This window comes from Pongo pygmaeus, chromosome 6, assembly GCF_028885625.2.
Source record: "Pongo pygmaeus isolate AG05252 chromosome 6, NHGRI_mPonPyg2-v2.0_pri, whole genome shotgun sequence".
Classification (NCBI taxonomy): Eukaryota; Metazoa; Chordata; class Mammalia; order Primates; family Hominidae; genus Pongo; species Pongo pygmaeus.
In genome coordinates, this window is record NC_072379.2 from 149423526 (window position 1) to 149443982 (window position 20457).

The 20457-nt window shown below is 54.5% G+C and overlaps 1 protein-coding gene across 6 annotated transcripts; it reads left to right on the forward strand.

Moving 5' to 3' along the window:
* Positions 1-5775: 5775 nt before the first annotated feature.
* LOC129040122 (zinc finger and SCAN domain-containing protein 2) lies at positions 5776-13800 on the forward strand. 6 transcript variants are annotated; one of them, XM_063667943.1, is made up of 4 exons: positions 5776-6821; positions 8934-9838; positions 9992-10134; positions 11513-13800. In XM_063667943.1, exons 1-2 carry the CDS (start codon positions 6492-6494, stop codon positions 9831-9833), a joined length of 1230 nt encoding a protein of 409 aa, XP_063524013.1. In that variant the 5' UTR covers positions 5776-6491; the 3' UTR covers positions 9834-9838; positions 9992-10134; positions 11513-13800. The 6 variants fall into 6 exon arrangements, 5 of the variants coding, with proteins under 5 accessions (XP_063524013.1, XP_054350033.1, XP_054350034.1 ...); XM_054494058.2 differs by lacking the exon at positions 9992-10134 and having other exon boundaries at positions 5780-7247; XM_054494059.2 differs by lacking the exon at positions 9992-10134 and having other exon boundaries at positions 6552-6660.
* The last annotated feature ends 6657 nt before the right edge of the window (positions 13801-20457 follow it).

Below are 20457 nucleotides of genomic sequence, written 5' to 3' on the forward strand. Positions count from 1 at the left end.
GTGAATGGTTTGATGTCCTTCTCCATCCCTGCCAGCCCCCTGCCCAAGGTGTGTGTGTGGTTGGGCCCGACTCTAGAACTGGTATGCGTGTGATGGTCAGGCAGGCACGAGCGGGGTGGGCTCTGCTGAGGCTTGGCTGCCGGAGGAGGTAGCTGTGCAGGAGAGAGCCAAACACGCTGCTTCTATTCCTGTCTGGGGCATGTCTGAAGTGGGCTGGCTGTCTTGACTGGCTTGGATCCTTATCAGTCTGGTGTTGCAGAAGAGAAAATGGATGGACTATTCCACGTGGTCTCACTTTCCTTTCTGAACCACCCTTGCTGAAGCCCAGGTCTGTGTGTGCTCAGAGATCCATTTGCCCCAGGCTAGGAGCACAGCACTCCCCACACCCAGTTCTTGCCAGGGGTGTTTTCTCTCTTCCCCTCTCCAAGTCAGTTTAGTATCTTCCCACATACCCTCCTCAGCCTCCTGCCCCCAAGAGGTCACCCCTCACGCCCTTCCAAAGCAGGGTTGGCTGAGTCCCTGGTGCTGACAGAAGAGCCCAGGACTCCAGCCCACGCTGTGACCTCAGATGGTATCTTCCCAGAGGAGAGGAGGGAATTGGAGAGGGTGGTGATGGGTATTGGGGTGGCAGGGTTGGGTAGCTGGGAGGTAGGAGGAAGAAAGGACCCCAACATGGCTCTAGAGAAGGAAGAAGTGCACTTGCCCCCATCTCACAGCCCAGATCCTTCTCTGCATGCAGAGAAGTGTTATCTTCTGGGAGCTGCCACGGTTCAGCCTAGCTTCTGGTCACTGTTCTTTAATCCTCTGTATCTGGAAAATACTCCAGTTGTAGATCTATGGAAGGACATATGAAGGTGATGGGTGGACCCGGAGGGTCGCCCTGATTGTTATGGCTTACCAGGGTAACAGTGCCGATGATGGTTAGTACTCAGCCAGGGCTGCTGCATGCCCGTCCAGTTCTTTGATCACAAACCATGCAGTGTGAAATCACACGGGGTGTTGTACGCCGGGGTTGCTACCATCTACTTGAGCATTCAGCGCTTAGGACCACAGGAAACCAAACCAGAAGGGTTTTCCTGGGCAACCTCCACCCGACACCAGCCCTAGGGGCTCCCTTGACTCTAATGTCCTGCCCCTCTCCTGGAACTCCTCCCCTTCCATCCTGCACCACCCCAGGGAATGCTTGACTGCCTTGCAGCTCATCAAACCCTGCTTTAACCATGGGGGAGGCTCAGGAGTCATTTGCTTTTTTCTCTTTGCTACTTGCCAAATTCTGAAATCAAGTTGAGCAAGCTCACCCACTTCAGGCCTCACTGAGTCCCGTCTTTCATTCCTGGGTTAGAGAAACACTGCCCGCAAGGACAGATCTGTGGAAACACTAGGTCCCTGTGAATCAGGTGCCGGAGGGTGCAGTGTCAGCAGATGCTGACGAGATCAGTCCTGCAGGAGCATCTTTACAACAGAACTTGTTATTTTCCATAAGTGTGGCCTGTTTAATGATCAAATCAGTCAAATAGCTGTGCTGGTAGGACTTGGGGTTAAAAATGAGGCCTAATTGCAGCTTTTTTCTCCAGCACCAATTCATGAGAATGCCTGCTTGCCGACCCCAGCTGACTGAGCCTCCCACAAATGGGTGCTTTGGGTCACAAAGGGGACAGGGTCAAATCCCTCAGGCAAAGAATGACTGAGGTGTATGACTCACTGACCAGGCTGGGGCTGCACGGCATTCATTCACTAAAGAAGCCTGCTGTGTGCCAGGCATCATGCTCAGATGCTGCCCGAGACACAGCCCCTACCCTTGAAGAGCTCAAGGACCTTTATGGAAAATCATTTTGACACACACAGGGCTTGGGACCATCTATATGTTCAACTCTTTAAAAAATGGTTCCCAGCCCCAGCTCTCTTAGCAAGGCTTTGTAATTCATTATCTCATTTAATCTCGCCATGAGTCAGGCAGGGCAGTAACACATGGGAAAGGAGGGTGGGGGTGGGGATAGTGTGACCTGTCCACCAGGTCCTGCTGCAAATTGACAGCAGATCCCAGGCCTCGTGTTAGCCCAAGCTGCTTCTACTGTCACATTGCAGCCTTCTGCAAGGATGGGGTGGTACTGTCCTCCTCAGTTTTCATTCTCTTTCATTTTAAAATGATAAACCTGGGTCAGAGGATATTTAGGAAGAGGCATTGTCATTAAGTCCAAGACAAGATGGTCAGATTTGTTATCCTAGTGGGTTACAATCCAAAATACTCCGGAGCATGCTGAGATTAAGGTGGTTGCCAAGGGAAGAGAAAACAGCCATAAGTAAATAAATCAAGACTTTAAGGGATTTAGATCGGGTCTATGGCCAGGTAAGTGCAGACCTTTGTATTCTTTCCAAGGCCAGGTAAGTGCAGGTCTGCAGTGGGGATCTGTGGCCACGTGGTCACAGATGTGGAAACATCCTGCGAACGCAGCCACGCTGCTTCATACAGGCGGTGCAGTGGCTGGCATCAGGAGCCAGGTGAGCTTGGTGATATTGGGGCTTCTGGAACTGCCTGCATCATCCTTGTATTTCTTTGTTAGGAGCAAGTCTGGACCTAAGAAAAATGGTGTAGGTTCTCGGAAAATGGTTGTTTTTTGGCAAGGGACACGATCTTCAAGTCGTACGGTAAGGCGGTCAGCCTCATTGAGATGGTTTGGTGTCCCACTGCCCAGTCCCAGGGGAGCTGCCTGACGGAGGGTAGACTGCAGTGACCAGAGGCAGCCACTCAGCCATGCAATAGCACAGGCCGAGGGAGAGGGCAGGCCCCTCGTGGACTTGGCAGAGAGAAACGGGTGGGAGTGGGGGATGTGAAACCTTTTGGTATTATTTTTCAGTGGTTTGAATTTAGTAGAGAAATATCTGACCTTTAGGCAGGAGGAGGAGTATTGGGGCCAAAAATAGTGTGTTCTCACGTATCACTGTTCTTCCTGGATTGTGGCAGGGGCAGTGAGAGAGGAAAATGAATGGACTCCCTTAAGTTATCCCTTAGGCTAAAAAGAGAACAGCCTCTCTTGGGTTGATTGGGTTTGGAGGAGGTGTCCTAAACAGGCTGTTCAACAGAGGACTTTCCATGATGATGACAGCGCTCTATTTCTGTGCTGTCCAGACCATAGCCACTAGTCACATATGGCTATTGAGTATTTAAATGTGGCTTGTACGGCTGAGGAGCCGAACTTTATTCAATTTTAATTAATTTAAATAGCCCCACGTAACTACTGGGCAGTACAGCCCCAGGGATGATAGGATGACACTCCTATTGATAAGAAGCTAGAAACATTGTTTCTTTTCCCATCACCTTCTTCCCTCTGCTCACCACCTCTGGGAGAGCCAGATAGTTCTGGGGTTCAATTCTGGCTTTGTCATTTAAACCATAGGTCCTTGGGCAAGTAACTTATGTAAAGCATGCAGTATAGTGCCTGGCACACAGCAAGCACTCAATAAATGGTAGCTATTGTTGTTTTAATAAACTTGAGTGGTTACTTGCAGAGCAATTGTGCCCATGGAAAGGGAAAAAAGGGTTTTTCCCTTGTTTAGCTTAACCCACATAAAGAACTAACCATCCCCAGTGTGAAGCAGGCCTGCTGCAAGTTTAAGGGTTTGAATTGATGTCATAGGTCACATCCTGGGTTTTAATTCCAAGGAAAGAGAACTTTGGAGCAGATGAGGCCTCACGCTGAGCCTCACATCTCCATCCAGGTCTCTGCAGAGCAACTCAGCCCTCACAGTGGTGGCTGGGGCAGCAGCTTTGCCTGCACCTCCTCATTCCTTGCATTGCATCAGCTCTTCTTCTCCTCCAAACCCTTGGGGGCCATCTTTTCTCTCTGTGCTGCCTGAGCTATCAGATGTAGCTTGCAGAGGAGCATACGTTCATTCAACAGACATTGACTGAGGACATATTGTATGCTGGACACGTGGGACAAAGAGACACTAAAATAGTCCCTGCCCTTTGAAGTTCATAACCTGGTGGCGGAAAAAAAAGTGTGCTAAATTCCAAATCTGGGATCAGCATAAGGTGCTTTGGAGAGACAGATCAGACTGCTGTCCAGTCCTGGGGAGATGGGAGAGGCTTGTCAAGGGGGAGGTGGTTGCCCTGCTGAGTGAGGAAGCCCTGGGGACGCAGCCCCACAGGAGGAGCCGGAGGATGCGGGGAGCAGGGTCTGGAGCTGCCCCGAGGAGGCCCATGGGGTGATCTGTTTGTCCACCTGTTGTGCCCCAGGGTGACTACAGTGCAGAGTCTGGGACAGGGTTCACCTGAGCTACACATCTACCCATGGTCTACAGGAGCCATGAGCTACACGTCTACCCACACGGGAGCCATGGTCTGCTGTTCTCCAGGACGCCTTGGTTGTAGGCAGTCCAGGCTTTTGTTACGGTCCAGAGTCCAGCTGCCATATGGATCTGTCAGGATAGTGGTGATCCCTGTGCCAGCCACTGCGCTGCCTGTATGAGGAAGCATGAAGCAGGGCTGTGTTTGCAGGGTGTTTCCATATTGGCACTCTATCGTGCTTGCCTCAGCACCTAAGAATGGGGTGAGGGGGAACCTTGGGGGAGACAGGGGAGGGGGGTGTATGTGCACGAAACTAGAGAAGTGAAGTGCCTGAGCTCAAACCACCGTGGCAGAGCAGAGAATGGAGACCTCTAGGAGCCCTTGGGCCTTGGCTTCCCCGCTGAGACAGGGCAGGTTTAAGGTGGTACTGCTCGTGTCTGTGTCCACCCTAGCCGTGTTCTTTTCCTTTCTGTTTTGGTTCAGCTTACCTAGAAATGCTGCTAAAAATATGGGAGACATCCTCAGGCATATTATTGATTTCGCTTTTGAAAAACATGGTGTTCACCGAGTGTCCCCATTTCTCTTATGGTCTGCAGAGGAGATGAACACTGGGGGCTCTGGCAGGTGACAGCAGGGGCTGGAGAGCTGAGCAGTGTTGATGTGCTTCGAGTGGAGGCATGGGTGGGGTTGGTCATCAGCACCTGGGGTGCTGGTGTCACTGCATGAGAACTCAACATCTGTCCTATGGACTCGTTTCTTTGTCTTCCCAGTATGCCCTTCCCGTTGTCTCTGTTTAAAATGCCAATTTCCCTGGGACGTGGAACTCCTAAAGTCCCACATCCAGCAGTGCAGTGAAGGGATGGGGTGGGGGTTGGGGTAGGAGTGGATTCCCCAGAGGCCACAAGCCAGACGGGTGGGGCCTGGTGGGGCGGACTGGTCCTCCAAGCGAGCTGTGAAAGCAGGCAGGCCTGACCTCCAGGCCTGGTGTTGGGAGGAAGAGGCTGATTTTACAGCCTAGGGGCTCCCACCTGGCTCCAGAAGACACAGTGGGCACCTGCAGAGCTGCAGAGAGGACCCTCATGATATCGGGAGGCCTGCATCTCTCAATGCCCTCCATCAGGGACAGCGCCACCCCAACTGCCACATCCACTGTCTGCTGCAAGGATCCCTGCCTGGGCCTTGGAGAGAGAGTTACGTTTCTCCACCTGCAGCTACAGAGAGGCCACAGAGAAAAAAGCCTATTTAATGTTCTTCTACCACTTGTGACTTTTAAAATAACTTTTCCTCTCAGGCGTCTGTTTTTTTGTCTGTCAAATGTACACCCTCAGGCACATTCTCACTGGGGCCCAGGTTTTTACTTCCCTGTCGTCACACCCTATTTATGTCTGAGGGTCTCAGTCCCAGGGCGGTGCAGTGGAACGCAAGCTGGGTCACGGTGCTGGGTCACGGTGCCGTGTCCCCATCTGTGCTCTGCTACTTAGAGCTGTGTGTTGGAGGAAGCCACTCTGTGTTTCAATTTTATTTTCCCGTCTATAAAATGGGATAATACCCACACAAGCTAGGGTGCACATGGTTATTGGAAGGTTCCCACGAGATCATACATGGAAAAGGGCTTTGTAAAAGGCAAAGTTATGTCCGAGTAAGGGACATTATCATTAAATGGCAGCTGGAAGCTGTAATTTGGTTCTGCCCTCTCACGCCCGCTGCTGCTGCTACTCCAGACGTCGTAAGTTGCTCTCTTATGGGATATCTCCGGCTTGACTGCGGGTTCCTTTCTGAGGAGGTGGGGTCAGCAGGGGCCTGATGTCTTCTTCCTTTCCCTCTGGTCACTCTAGTGATATAACCCAGGCCATATAGTCAGGCAGACTTTGGCGAAACTGTCAGCGAGGGCAGCTCCTCGATTCGGCCCCTTTGACTGTTGTCTCCAGTCCTGAAACCCTCGCCCAGGGCCGCTCCGCCGCCAGGCTCCGGCGCTCAGCCCCTATCACCCGGGGAAAGGCCGGCGCCTCCGTCCGACCCTCTTTCCTGGTCGCTGGGGGCGGTTTGTGGGCCTGGCCTTGGGGTTAGGAAAATAGGGATGGTGCTATAACGGCCGAATGCGGGCCTCAGGGAATCCCGAAAGGGGGAATGTCTGGGTCGGCGGATCCGGGGGCTTGAGAGGGCCCGCTCCGTGGGACGTTCAGGCCCCAGAACCGGCCCCCGCATGGTTGCCGCTCCGGCCCGGGCGGGCGCAGCGCTGGCAGCCCCGTTTTCCGCCAGCCGGGCTGCCGGAGAGTTAGACCTCCCAGCCTCACGGGGCTGCTGTGCGGCTGCGACGACGCCGGCGACTGCGGCGCTGCAGCGGAGACGGAAGGCTCGGGAGGCGGCGCCATGTGAGTCCGCGCGGGGCCGCGCTGGGGCCGCGGCGGGAGGTTACCGTATTTACCGAGGCCAGAGCCGGACCCTCGGGGGCGGGTCACTGCGGGCGCGCTACCGTATTTGCCGGGTCCCGCGCAGGTCCTTTCCGGGAGTGGGAGCGCCGCGACTTAATTACGTATTTATCCAGGGTTGCGTGGCTCCGCGGGGGGGCGCTGCGGCCGCGGGGGGTGGGCTGCATTCATGCCCTCTGGGAGCTGGGGCTTGCAGTCGGGCGGGGTGGGTTGCGGCAGCAGGGTGGAGGCCTACGTATTTTCGTGGGGGTGGGGTTGCGACGCAGAGTTTACCATATTTCTCCAGGGTTGCTCCGGCCGCAGAAGTTGGCAAGGTTGTGTGTAAGGTCGGGTGGGGTGGGGTCAGCTCTCCCGATTAATGCAGCTATTTGATAAGAGCAACGTCGCGGGAGGCTTGCCGTCTTTATGGGGGCGGGGAGAAGGGGCGCGGGAGTCGCTGCGGGAGAGTTACCGTATTTGCGTTGAGCAGCGCAGACTGTAGAGCAAAGAGCTGCGGCCGGAGACCGGAGGAGCAGGGGCTCAGCTGGGCTGTGAGTGTGGCATGGGATGAAAGAACTTGGGGGAGAGATGGGGGGCCTCTCGGCGTGCAGGCGGGGCCTCAGTCAGGGGTATAGCTGGGGAGAGTGAGGAGGCTGCCCAGTCACAGGGCCTGGCTGAGATTGGCCAAGGGGACTTTGATGATCTGTCTTTGCAGATGTCAGTGCAGCTGCCTGTGGAAAAGACTTGTGGGTGGGGTCTCTTGCAAGTAGGACTTGTCTCCTTCCCCAGGGTCCGTTCCACCCTGGCCTCGAGGGTACGGAAGACAGAGGAGGTGGCCCTGAGACCCCACTCTGCAGATAGGTTGACTGAGGCTGGAAGTGAAGAGAGGCCTTCGGGACGTCCAGTGGAATATTCAGCCGGCTTCCCTGATGGGGTTGGGGAGAATGGATGAGGCAGGCCTTAGGGCCCTGCAGGAGCCCAAGTTTAGGTGGGGGTCGTGGGAGTGGTGGCAGTAGACAGTGCATCTACAGGAGAAGTGGCCCTTTGGAATGCATGGCTCTGTGACGGCTGGGATGGTGGCAGTGGGGTGTGTGTGTGTGTTTTGAGGAGTGTTTAGTTGTTGAGCAGCTAGTACAGTGAAAAGAGCTTTCAACAGTGAGACAGGAGACTTAAGGCCTAGTCCAGGCTCACCTTGCTCTGTGACCTTGGCAAGTATGTTGACCTCACTGAGCCTCAGTTTCCCCATCTTTAAAGTGGGGCTCAATAACCCTACTTCGCCCCTTTCTCAGGGCTGTTGTGAGGACAATGGGAAACAATTTAAGAGGAACACAGTGCCCTGGGAAGAGGATCCTTTGAAGAACCAGCATGAAGGGAGCTGGGTTTGGGGGTGTTGGCTGGGCACTGAGTGTGCTGCTCAGCCCTGGGCCAGGCTTTGCTGTGAGGATACCAAGAGGAATCATGCTGAGACCAGTCCCCCTGGGAGCCCACACCCTGGTTCAGTGACTTGGAAACCTTTTGAACACATGCCTCATTTTGATAAACAAAGAGCTGCCGCCTTTAATGTTTAACTGAGGTCGCTTTCAAGTTTACAGGGTTGTGTTTTTTTTCCTGTTTTAAGCTTCACAAAAATATCTTTAAATCACTGATAATGCCACCCTTTTCTCCAAGTTCGGGGTGCATTTCCCTACCTCCCCCTGTCCTTGAGATCTGGTTGGAGGGATAAGACATATCTAGACGAAGGTAACTGAAAATCCTAGCTGAAACTGAAACTGAAAATCCTCACTGAAACTCATCACCATCTGTCTAGTGTCTTGTGTGGCTGGCTGGCATGGTGCTAGGTGCTGGGGTTGAAAGAAGGCATCTGTGTCCTTAAGGTGCTGGGAGTCAGGGGACAGAGGTGGCATGACTGACCCTCGTGCAGTATGATGAGTGAGAGCCACATGGTTGTGTCACACGGTGTTTAAGCCTGGGGTGGAAAGGTCAGGGAAGGCTTCTAGGAGAAGGTGCCCTTGGGAAGGGACTGGAAGGAGTGTAGGCCGTGCTTAAAAGGCAGTGGAGGAAGAAGAACACCAATTCCCAGCAGGGGAACTTGAGCTTGAACAAAAACGGGGCGAAAGGTGGAGGTTGTGGGAGGTGAGTGTCCCTGCCACGCTGGGGATTGGCTAACCCTCGGGTTCCACCTCCCACCCCCCTCTCTCTCCACCCCCCCACCCCCGCCCCCGCTTCTGTCTCCCTAGGGACTGGTGATTGCAGCTGGAAGTGCCCATGACCGAGCTGGCGTCCTCCGGGGGCGGGTCCCCTGCAGGGGACGGGGAGGAGGGTCTGGGGGACGAGCGAGGCCTGGTCATCCACCACCCTGCGGAGGAGCAGCCCTACCGCTGCCCGCTGTGCGGCCAGACCTTCTCGCAGCAGCCCAGCCTGGTGCGGCACCAGAAGGCGCACGCCGGAGTGGGCCGCGCGGCTGCCTTCGTGTGTCCCGAGTGCGGCAAGGCCTTCAGCGTCAAGCACAACCTCGAGGTGCACCAGCGCACGCACACCGGGGAGCGGCCCTTCCCCTGCCCCGAGTGCGGCCGCTGCTTCAGCCTCAAGCAGAACCTGCTCACGCACCAGCGCATCCACAGCGGCGAGAAGCCGCACCAGTGCGCGCAGTGCGGCCGCTGCTTCCGCGAGCCGCGCTTCCTGCTCAACCACCAGCGCACCCACGCGCGCATGCCCGCGCCGCACCCGCGCCGCCCCGGCGTCTTCGGGGAGCGGCGGCCCTACTTCTGCCCCCGCTGCGGCAAGAGCTTCGCGCGCGAGGGCTCGCTCAAGACCCATCAGCGCAGCCATGGCCACGGGCCCGAGGGCCAGGCGGCCCACTTAGGACGCGTGCTATGATGCGCCCGGGGCCTGCTGCCGACGGCTGCTTCCCGCCCCGCACGTGCGTCCCCGACCCCTGGAGATGGCCCTGGGCTGAAGCTCCCTCTCTGGATGGGATCCCGGGAGAGGAGCAGCGCTGGCTTGGGCTCTTGAAGGTGTGGGCCGCAGCGAGGTTCCGGCCGCCCGCTTGTGTTCCTCCCTCGGGACCGTCTGGCTGGCTGCGCACAGCTGCTTTGGGCTCCTGCCATGGTTCTCCTTCTCTGGCCCATTCGGCCTAGAGCAGGTGAGACCTGCGGGGCTGGCCAGAGCCCCTCTCAGGGCTGGGGGTGGTGGGGGTGGGGTGGGTGGTGTTGATTCTTGATGGCAGGTGGGGCGGTCTGGGTACCGGGCTGTAGGTTTCTCTGTGATGAGCTGCTTACCGGATCTTCATCCCCAGAATGTCAGAGTTGAAAGAGACTTGGAGAGGCCACTTTCCACAATCCCCACGCCCAACCTCAGCCCCCAGGCCTTCTGGCTCCTGTACACACTCTCTGCTGTCCTTGAGATGTCATTTCACTTCATGTTTCAGTTTGCTCATCTGTAAGTTTGGGATATAGATGAGGGACTCTTCCTCACTGGGGTATATTGCAGCTACTGGATGAGAGAGGGTGAGGTCACTGGTGCACAGATCCTTAGTTGATTCTGCCACACCATGTGCCACTGACTGTGCCGCGCTGGGCTCTCCCAGAGACACACATGAGGACCGCAGGCCCTGTCACGGGGTGCTCACACTCGGTGGGTGACGCGGGGCCAACCTACAAAGCAATCTGGGGTGAGACCGAGGAGGGTGACTGACTTCTCTTCATCACCCAGGGGAGTTTGATGGCTTTGAATCAGGTCATGAGGACAAATAAAATTGTTCTAGGAAGAGCAAGTGTGTAGAAGGGTGTTTTCGGGGGGGACGGGGAGGGTCCTGATAGTTTGGTGACTGACTCCAGGTGTCCCAAGGGGAGATTTGCCCTACAAAGGACTTCGTGGTCAGGGGGTGGGGACACTGAGATTTTTAATGAGATGAATGCAATGATCTCAGACTTATGCTTTAGGAGGAGAATCAGAGGCACTGTGAGGACAGACTGATGTGGGAAGAGCTGGAGCCTCGAGGGGCTTGGGTCGTCTGGGCAAGAGAACATGAGGCACCCAGCTAAGATGCCTGGCCAAGGTCTGGCAGTGAGAAAGGGGGCAGCCAGGACTCTGCTCCAGGACCTCTGATTCCAAGCTGGCGCTCTGAGGCACGGGCCTCTTCAGCCTTTTGGCAGATGAGGAAACAGGTTTGCCAAGCTTGCCTACACCACAGTTGGTACTTAGGGTTACAGTGGGTGGAAGCCAGGGCTTTGTTTTGGATTCTGAATCCCAGAACCTTTTAGCTTCACTACTAAAAAGTGGACGATGGAGCAGGGAGGATTTGGGGCCATGTGATAGGAGCTGGGGCAGGGGTGTCAGGGGTGGTACGGGTGTTTGAAGGGGACATGGCATCCCTGGGAGTGGTTTGGGAGGAAGGGAGCTGGGGCTTCGAGGGGACCTGCACGTTCAGTCCTGTGCTGGGTGCTGGAGACTCATCCCTCCCCACTGCCCCCTCTGCCCGTCCTCAGTGCTGTGTGGCTATGGCTCCTCGGAGACTGTCCTCTCCCTACCACTCCCAGGTGCTGTAGACTAGCATTGGTGGCAAAGATGAAATTAAACAGGGACTTGGGACACCTGGAGTCAGTCACCAAAATGCCCTGAACCGAAGGTGTCTCATCTGTAAATGGGATTAGTAATCCTTGCAGTGCTTGGTAGGGGACAAAGAGGATTCATTCAAACCCTAGGACAGATTCAGGGTAGGTCAGCTGATCGCTCCCTCCTAGCCCCAGAGGGGTGGCTGGGCAGGGCCATGTCACGGCTCCACACCTGATCCTGATCTCTTTGTTTCTGTGGACAGTTGCAGAGTGGGCAGGATCTTATGACCCGATAGGTGCAGGACCCATCTGAACACGGAGACCAGGAATGGGGTTCCATGGAGGCCTAGCTGGCACTGCACCCAGGCATGAGGACACATCCAGTAAGAAGACCTGCCTCAAGAGGTGCACTGCGGTGACCAGTGGAGGTGACTGGTTGGAGCCTGGAATTGGAGGCAGATTCCAAGCTCTGGTGGACAAACTCCCCAGGCCTGGTGGGAATCACAGCTGGGGCAGACCTCATCCTGGCTGCCTGGCCACAGGCCCCCACTCTCTGCCACTGGTGGTAGGACGATGCCTGTGTGGAGAGCTGGCTTCTCTGCTCCCGCCTGGTCCACCACTTGGCTAGAGTTCAGAGACAGGAAGTGATTGGTCGAAGCTAGCACAGCAAGTTGGTGGCAGACCTGGTTCTAGAGGCAAAACCTTCTGCCAGATGTGAATGAAACCTGCAGGCTTCATTTTCCTTTCTGAGCAGTGCTTCTTAGCACTTTGGAGACACGAAGCCCTTGGAAAATCTGATGAAGGTTACGGACCTTCCCTAGGAAAACAGATAACTGATGTAGACTCAAAAACCCCAAGGAATTTCAGGAGCCACTGGACTCCCTGAATGAAACCCATCCCTGGACTCCAGGCTATCACCTGCTGCCCTTTCCTTACCTGTCACACATTGAGCCCCGAGTCAAGGCCACTGTAAAAGTAGTGCCCCTCCCTGCCCCTGGCCAAGACTCCTTCCCTTGTTCAGGAATAAATAATTCCAAGGAGGAGACCTTTTTAGTCAGTCCCTTCTCCCAGACGTAACGAATGATGCATCAGGTTTCTGGAACCTCATTTCCCTTCCCCAGACATTGGCAGAGGTCCCTTGGGCGAGATTTTCTCTTCTGGTTTTGTTTCTTGTTCTGCCTGACTGGCCACTGGCTTCCACAAAGGAGCCCTTTGCTCCTGGCCTGGGCTCTGATTTCACCGTGTGGTCTCAGGGGAAGCTGGACTGCTGTGGATGCTGGTAGGAGCTTGAGTTTGGTCTGAGTCTGCCCCAGGGAGAAAGAATCCTGCTTCCACCAACCAAGTCCAGTCAGCAGTACCTCCCAGCTGGCCAAGTGTTCAGCCCAGCGGGCTGGGGAGGAAGAGGATGAGGGCCTCGATCCTGGTGCCTGTGGCTCTGGGCAGGGTGAGAGGTCGGTGGAGGAGCTTTCTGTGTGTTCTCTGAGTGTGCAGCAGTGCAGTTGAAGGGAACAGGGCCCAGGCTGGCAGCAGGGCGAGGACTCCTCCCATCTTCACACCTGAACCAGTCAGCCTGGAAGCTACAAGTTCTCACCTGCTTCCCCAGAATGAACATCAGAAAAGGCAAAACTGACCAGGGCTGGGATGGGTTTGGGTCAGCGTGGTTGGAGGGCAGCCTGTGGATCCCCGCACTGGAGTCTTGCTGTCTTCGATGCAGTTTGGATCATACATTCTTCCCTCCTACTGTATGCCTCACCCTGGAATAGCAGAATGCTCAGGGGGAGATCCGAGAATGAGAAGGTGCTCCCAGCCCCAGGAGCTTCCAATCTGGCTCTAATCCTTGGCCGACCTAGAGGAAACCTCCACACACACTCCTCCTGTGCTAATGGTGCAGTTTGTGTCCCCCTCTGCCCATCACTGTGCTGTGCTTGTTCCTGCCTCTGTGCCTTCCCCTATATTGCTTGGACATGTCCCCTTTCCTCTCCTCTACCCAGCTAAGCCCTTCTGATCCACGGGGCCCGGCTTCCCAAACCACCCAGCCCACATTCCTCCTTCCCGCTCCGAACAGGCCCTGTGTGAGCCCTTGCCCCTGAACTGCGTGCTGTCCCACGGATGCTCCAGTCTCTTCTGTGTGTGTCTTGAGTCCCCAACTAGACAGTTAGCTCCCTGAGGGCAAGGGACTGTCATTTCCTCTTGAGCCCTACCAGGGTCTAGCACAGGACTGGGCTCCTAACTCTCAGGAAACACTTGTCGACTGACTGGTGCCTCAAGTGCTGGAGCTTGTCGGTGGCCGGTAATTGGCAGTGCACGTGGGGAGAGGGTATGTGAGTTAACTCAAGGGTGCCTTTTATTGGGCTGTGGGCTGGCTCCCCTGGGTCAAAAGTGGATGTCAGAGGCCTCAGGCTCTTACCTCCTTGGGGCAGTGGGAGCATCAGGGACTGCCTGCCCTGGCTCTGCAGGACTGCACAGAAGTGGTTGTCCAGCCTGGATATTTCTATAGGTTGCTGACACCTGCGGGAGCTGACTGAGTGGAATAAATGTTCTCTCAACATCAGCTGGTGTAAGGAGTGGTCATTTGGGGCTTAGCGGGGAGCAGGGTGGTGACCTCTGTCTCTGTCTCCATCATCTCTTGAGGAATTATGTTTCAAGGTTGGCTGGTGACCAAAGACCCTAGAAGACACACATCAGAGCCTCAGTGATGAGCTAATGTAGGCTTCCGGCACCTACACAGCGACTGCCCTTTGCATCTGACTCACAGGTACAGAGGCTGCAGCCCTTGCTGCCTGCTCAGCCCACGGTGAGGCCAGACTTGCTGAGAAGCGTCGGACGGTTCCCTCAGTGACTGAGCAGTGGACCGCTAAGAGTGCTTGAGTCAGGAGACCAGGCCCCTGTGCTGTTCTGTCTCCAACGGGAGGTCTCGGCCAGGCACATGCCTCTCCTGATGTTAGTCCCCTTCCCTGCTCCTCTTCCTTGTGGAGTTGTGAGAAGCGAACAAGTAAATGTGTAAAAGATGCGAGTGCACAGCGCAGCACAGAGACTCTACCATTCCTCTTTGGGCCTTCCCCCTCAAGTAGGACCTGGCTGCAGACCACCTCTCGCAGAGCGCTCTGGAGAGCTGACCTGTCCTGCCCGCCGCCGGGTGGCCGTGAGACCTGGGTAAGTAACTTCCTTCCCGTCAATGGAAGGCCTGGCTGGAGTGCGGTGGGCTCACTTCGGCACCATGACCCTGTGCTGCGCCATCTGACTCTGACTTCTTCTGTGGCCTCTGTCAGCCAGGAGGGTCCTGCGAGTAAGGAACTTAGGGACTGCACCTTTGAAACGTGGGTGGGTGATGTTGGGAGTGAATCAGGCAGGGCTCTGTGTTCAACTCATTTCAAAAAAGGAAATGATGAGCTCGTGTAAATGAAAAGTACAGTGACTCGATGGTCACACGGACCCAGCCAGGAAGAAGAAGCCGGCAGCTCAGCCTTCTGCCTGGCAGCTTCCGGTCCTCTAATGAATCTGAGACAGCGGAGGGTCCTACTCTTGTTGGCCTGAATCAGGTCAGTGCCTGTTACTAGACCCGTCTCAGTGGCCAGGGGAGTGCAGGGTTCTGAAAGGCCTTGTCACACGCACACCCATGGCCGAGGGGGCTCAGCTGCACCTAGAGTCCATGTGCTGGGAGTGGGAAGGTTTTGTTCAGCAGAGGAAAGCCCGAGACGAGAAGATGGGTGGATGGACTCCAGGCAGCACACCCACACTCTTGCTATGGGGACGGGGTGGAGGTGGTGCAGGGAGAAGCCGGGCCAGCAGCGTTGGTGTCACCTGGGAGTTGTTAATGCACAATTGCAATTCCCACCCCGGACTCCAGTCAGAAACTGCATGTGCTCAAGATCCCAGGCGGTCAGCATCTGCTGTCAGACCCAGCGCCACTTTGCCATTGCCCTCCAAGGAGGGCCTTTGCCTCAGACATTCCATTGGCCTTGCTGCTTGCAGGGAGGACAATGATGGAGTTTCCTTTTAGGCGAGCTGGTAGAGACGAGAGGCTGCTGCCTTCCCCAGGGCCCAGATACTAGCCACCGCCACCCCCACCCTCCAGGACTGGCGCACACATCAGCGGGGCCCATCCTGACCTGGCCTGCCCAGCCTGGCTGTATAGGAATTTCCTGGAGTACAGACGCAGTACAGGAGGGAAACACCAAGGGAAGGGCCGGTCCTGGGCACAGAAGCAGGTGGCTCACACAGCATGGCTCCTCTACCCACTGTCTGGGACCCTCCCCCGGTTCCCATCTCCACCCTCCTTAAGGCCTCCTTAACTTTTTTTTTTTTTTTTTTGAGATGGAGTCTCACTTTGTCACCCAGGCTGGAGTGCAGTGGCACTATCTCGGCTCACTGCAACCTCTGCCTCCTGGGTTCAAGTGATTCTCCTACCTCAGCCTCCTGAGTAGCTGGGATTACAGGTACATGCTACCACACCTGGCTAATTTTTGTACCTTCAGTAGAGATGGAGTTTTGCCATGTTGGTCAGGCTGGTCTCGAACTCCTGACCTCAGGTGATTCATCTACCTCTGCCTCCCAAAGTGCTGGGATTACAGGCATGAGCCACTGTGCCCAACCCTCCTTAACATCTGAGCCTCACCTTTCTCATCATGCCCATGGAGGAGACACCTGCTGTGATGCTCTCAGAGCCCCAGCCCAGCCACCTTCCAGCGGTTGTGAGTGTGGGCCACTGATGGCCTACAGCTGCCCAGCCTGGGGGCTGCCCCCTGGCAAATGACTGCCCACACAAAGGGATCAGACTGAAGCTGCTCTCCTGGGGGAACATTGCTGGCTTCTTTCTCTGCCCTGTGCTGCTTCCGGCCACTCTCCTTCTCTAGAACCCTTCCCTGACAGTTCTCACCCTCCCTTCCTGAACAAGAATCCTTGTCTCAGGCTCTGCTTCTAGGATCCCCACCCTAAGGCAAGGTCTTTGAAGAACACCAGCTGAAAGCATCTTGCACATAGTAGATCATGACCTGCCCCTTTCTTTGGCGGTTCTGTGTGACACTGGTTACCTCTGGGCCTTCAGTGAGCTGCTGCCGGATGAATGGACTGGAGGTGACCATCTCCTTGGTGAGAGGCCAGGCCAGAGGATCTAAATGCTGGTGGCCCTCACCAGCTGCGCTGAAGCCCCTCTCCACTGGAAACAAGGGACAAGAGTCAAATTCACAGGTCAAGGGTTGGGGTCTAGTCTGACCACTTGTCTTTGGCCAAGGTCCTTACCATCTCGAGGCTCAGTTTCTGATACATGAAATGAATGGGGTGGACTGGCTGACCTCAGGTTCTTCTCGGATGCTTCCCCGACTGCTTGTGCAGGCCTCTTTTGGGTGGTGACCCCCCAGCTCGGCTGAGTGGCCAGGCCTCACGGGGCAGGCTGGAGAGGCCCCTGGGATGCTGCTGCTGCTACTCTGGGCTTGCCACCATTCCTGTGAGTCGGGCTTTGCTCTGCGCTAGGCTACCACCATCTCTGTTCTGTACAGATGCTTGGTGAACTGAAACTGGATTTTTTTTCTTTAAGCAGGAGAACTGCAGTTGCTAGCAGTTTCTAGCAGCAGACACAGAAAGTCACCTTGGAGCAGAACTTCTTTGTTTCTGGAAGGTCATCAGGCCCTCGCAGTTAAACCAATGCTAAACAAATACACACTGCTACTCTCGCACTGGCCTTGGACTTGGAAAGCATCTCAAACACAGACACTTCAGGCCGGTGTGTTTGCTCTCCTGTTTCATAACGATCGCTGTCAAAAGGCTGTTGTAAGGCAGAGCATCAGGGACAGGGGCCTCTGGGGTGTGGGAAGGACCTGAAAATCTCTCAGTGGGGAGGGGCTGAGCTGGTCCTTCCTCTGGCACATGGAAACCTGCCGGGGGATGGCAGGGTCCCCTGAGATTGGGTTTAAAGCATGTGGGTTCAAGAGAATCTGAGTTTATAGGAGTAGTGAAAACTGTGTCCATGTGTGGGGCGAGAGAGTCTTCTGGAGAGGGTGACATGATGGTGCACAGGCGTTCTGAGAGGTGGAGGAGGGACTGGCTGATGGACAGAGGTGACAGCTTCCGCTGCACGTGAGCGCTTTCAGAAATTATGGAGCAGGAGGAAGCGTGTGGGGCTCCTGGAGGGAAAATGGACTATATATAGTTCCAGGGACTGCGGAGGGTTCCGTCTTTATGAGATCGTGAGAACTGTGTTTCAGGCTGGCAAGGCCCGAGGCACTGGCTGCTGCTTTTCCCACCTCTGGCCTGGTGCTCACTCATGGGGTCTGCTGTGCATGGCCAATGCCTGTTCTTCTCCTTTCTGCCACTGCTCTTGGCTTTAACAGGGTTCAGGACATGCTACCCCAAAATATAGCCCCTTGGCATCCAGAAAACGGCAGAAGCAGGAAGGCCACGTTCCCCTTCCCCTCGCCTGTCTCCCCCGAAGCAGGCCATAGAAGAATTCTCGGATCTTTCTCTAAAGCAGGTCGTAAGACCCTCATTCCAGAACCATCCTCCCTATCCCTGGAGAAAAGGAGTGCCCTACAGAGACCCCAGGAAGAATCTAAACAAACAGGCCGTGCTAAGTCCCCCAGTTTATTAGCATAAGTCACACCCTCTCGTCCTCCAATCACACATCTGCACGACTGTGCATGAAGACAGTTTCCCCTGTTTCTTTAGGCCTTTATTTCTCTTTTTCTTTCTTTCTTTTTTTTTTTGAGATGGAGTTTCACTGTTGTTGCCCAGGTTGGAGTGCAATGGCTCGATCTCGACTCACTGCAACCTCCGCCTCCTGGGTTCAAGCGATTCTCCTGCCTCAGCCTCCTGAGTAGCTGGGATTACAGGCGTGCGCCACCACGCCCGGCTACTTTTTTGTGTTTTTAATAGAGACGGGGTTTCACCATGTTGGCCAGGCTGGTCTTGGACTCCTGACCTCAGATGATCCGCCCACCTCGGCCTCCCAAAGTGCTGGGATTACAGGCGTAAGCCACTTTGCCCAGCTGGGTCTTTATTTCGGAAGGTTCCTGTGTCACATGAAATTTATATTAAACACATTTGTATGCTGTTCTCTTGTTGACCTGGCTTTTGTTATGGGGGTCTCAGCCATGAACCATTTTTTTTCTTTTTTAAGACAGAGTCTCGCTTTGTCGCCCAGGCTGGAGTGTAGTGGTGTGATCTCGGCTCACTGCAACCTCTGCCTCCTGGGTTCAAGTGATTCTCCTGCCTCAGCCTTCTGAGTAGCTGGGATTACAGATGCCTGCCACCACGCCTGGCTAATTTTTGTATTCTTAGTAGAGGTGGGGTTTCACCATGTTGGCCAGGCTGGTCTCGAACTCCTGACCTCGAGTGATCCACCGCCTCAGCCTCCCAAAGTGCTAGGATTACAGGCGTGGGCCACTGCACCCAGCAGCCGTGAACCTTTCCACAGGAATTGCCTTCTTCTTCCTCTAGCTTCCTCAGCACTCTACTTTCTGCAGGTGGCTCTCCTTATGCCGCATGCGGACCCTCAGGGAGGTTGTACTGTGGCTGCTCACAGTCTTGTTTAGGGAATCTTTTAGGCAGAATCCTTTCTCCTGGCTCTGCTTGTGTCATCTGTGAGCCTCGAGGTGGCTTCCCTAGGCTGGGGCACATCCCCTGGTCCCGCAGCTATGGCCCGAGTGACAGAGGTCCCAAGCATCAATCCCAGGGACTTATTCACAAGGGCATGGTGAGCGTTATTCTCAGAGGAGGTGTCTATGGACGGGCCTGGGGCGCTCTCTGGCTTGCCTGGCTACTACTCTGTGGTTTCTCCCTGCTCAGAGCCCATACTTTGCCATGCAGACTCGTCATGTGGTAAATTATCACGCATGCCCTGTGTGATAATTTCTCTCTCATTTTCTTGAGATTAGTTTCTCATGTGTTTTTGGCTTGATCTCCAATCAATGACAAATCATATTTGTGCAACATTTTCTGGTTCACTTTCACAGGTGTAACTCGAGGGCGTGGACGTGATCTTGCAGGCCTGAGGCTCCCAGTGTCTGACATGCGGAGCTCCTGATGAAGAGATGGCTGGCCTGGTTGCATGAAGGTTGTCTTGACGGGATTCTTGTTCTGGGCATAGAGCTGGACTCTTGGACAACCAAAATATCACTTCTGGAGCTCCTGAGGTTCCATATTGCCTCCCCCTGGTGGGTAGGTATTTATAGTGACTTCTCCCTCGTGCCTGGAGAGTATTATAAAATGGGACTGTTTTCTTGGCCACTGTTGGAGCATATTCAGGACATTTTACAATAAGAAAAAATCAAGAAACAGGGCCAGTTAATATGGCGGTCCTATTTTAGGCAATAAGGCAAGTCCCAACAGATACTACGCATCACTGGTAGGTCACGTTCTGTGAACGCAATGCAATAGAAGTCATTCACAAAAGACAGCAAATAAAAGCTTCTATACATTCAGGGTTTTTTCTTTCTTTTTCTTTTTCTTTTTTTTTTGAGATAGGGTCTCACTCTGCCGCCCAGGCTGGAGTGGTATAGTGGTGTCATCATGGCTCACTGCAGCCCCAAACTCCTGGGCTCAAGGGATCCTCCTACCTCAGCCTCCCAAGTAGCTAAGACTACAGGCATGTGCCACCATGCCCAGCTAATTAAAACTTTTTTTTTTTTCCTGTAGAGACAGGTTCTCACTTTGTTGCCCAGGCTGGCACATTCAGGGATTTTGAAAACACATTTATTAATAATTCGAATCAAAGAAAAAATTGTGATGGAAATAATGAAATATTTATGAATTAATGACTACTGTGAAATGCTACATTTCAAAACTTGTGGATACAACTGAAATCAATTAGAGAAAACGTTTAGCTTTAAACGTATTCATCAGAAAAGAAGACGTTTTGAAAATCAAAAAGTCAAGAGTTCAATTTAAGGCCAGGCATGGTGGGATGGTTCACACCTGTAATCCCAGCACTTTGGGAGGCCAAGGCAGGAGGATTGCTTGAATCCAGGAGTTTGAGACCAGCCTGAGCAACGCAGCGAAATCCGCTCTAAAATTTTTTTTTTAAAATTAGCTGGGCATGGTGGCATGCGCCTGTAGTCCTAGCTACTCGGAAGATCCCTTGAGCTCAGGAGTTCGAGGCTGTGTTTGCACCACTGCACTCTGGCCTGGATGACAGAGTGAGATGCTGTCTCCTTAAAAAAAAATTCAACTTAAGAAGTTAGAAAAATAACGGAATATATAGCCAGAGAAGTAAAAA

Bases quoted from the DNA above. Each gene is read 5' to 3' on its own strand.
- LOC129040122 (XM_063667943.1), top strand. From the start codon at position 6,492: ATGGTTGCCGCTCCGGCCCGGGCGGGCGCAGCGCTGGCAGCCCCGTTT. The intron at 6,822-8,933 runs GTATTTATCCAG...CTGTCTCCCTAG, and splicing joins GAGCGCCGCGACTTAATTAC to GGACTGGTGATTGCAGCTGG.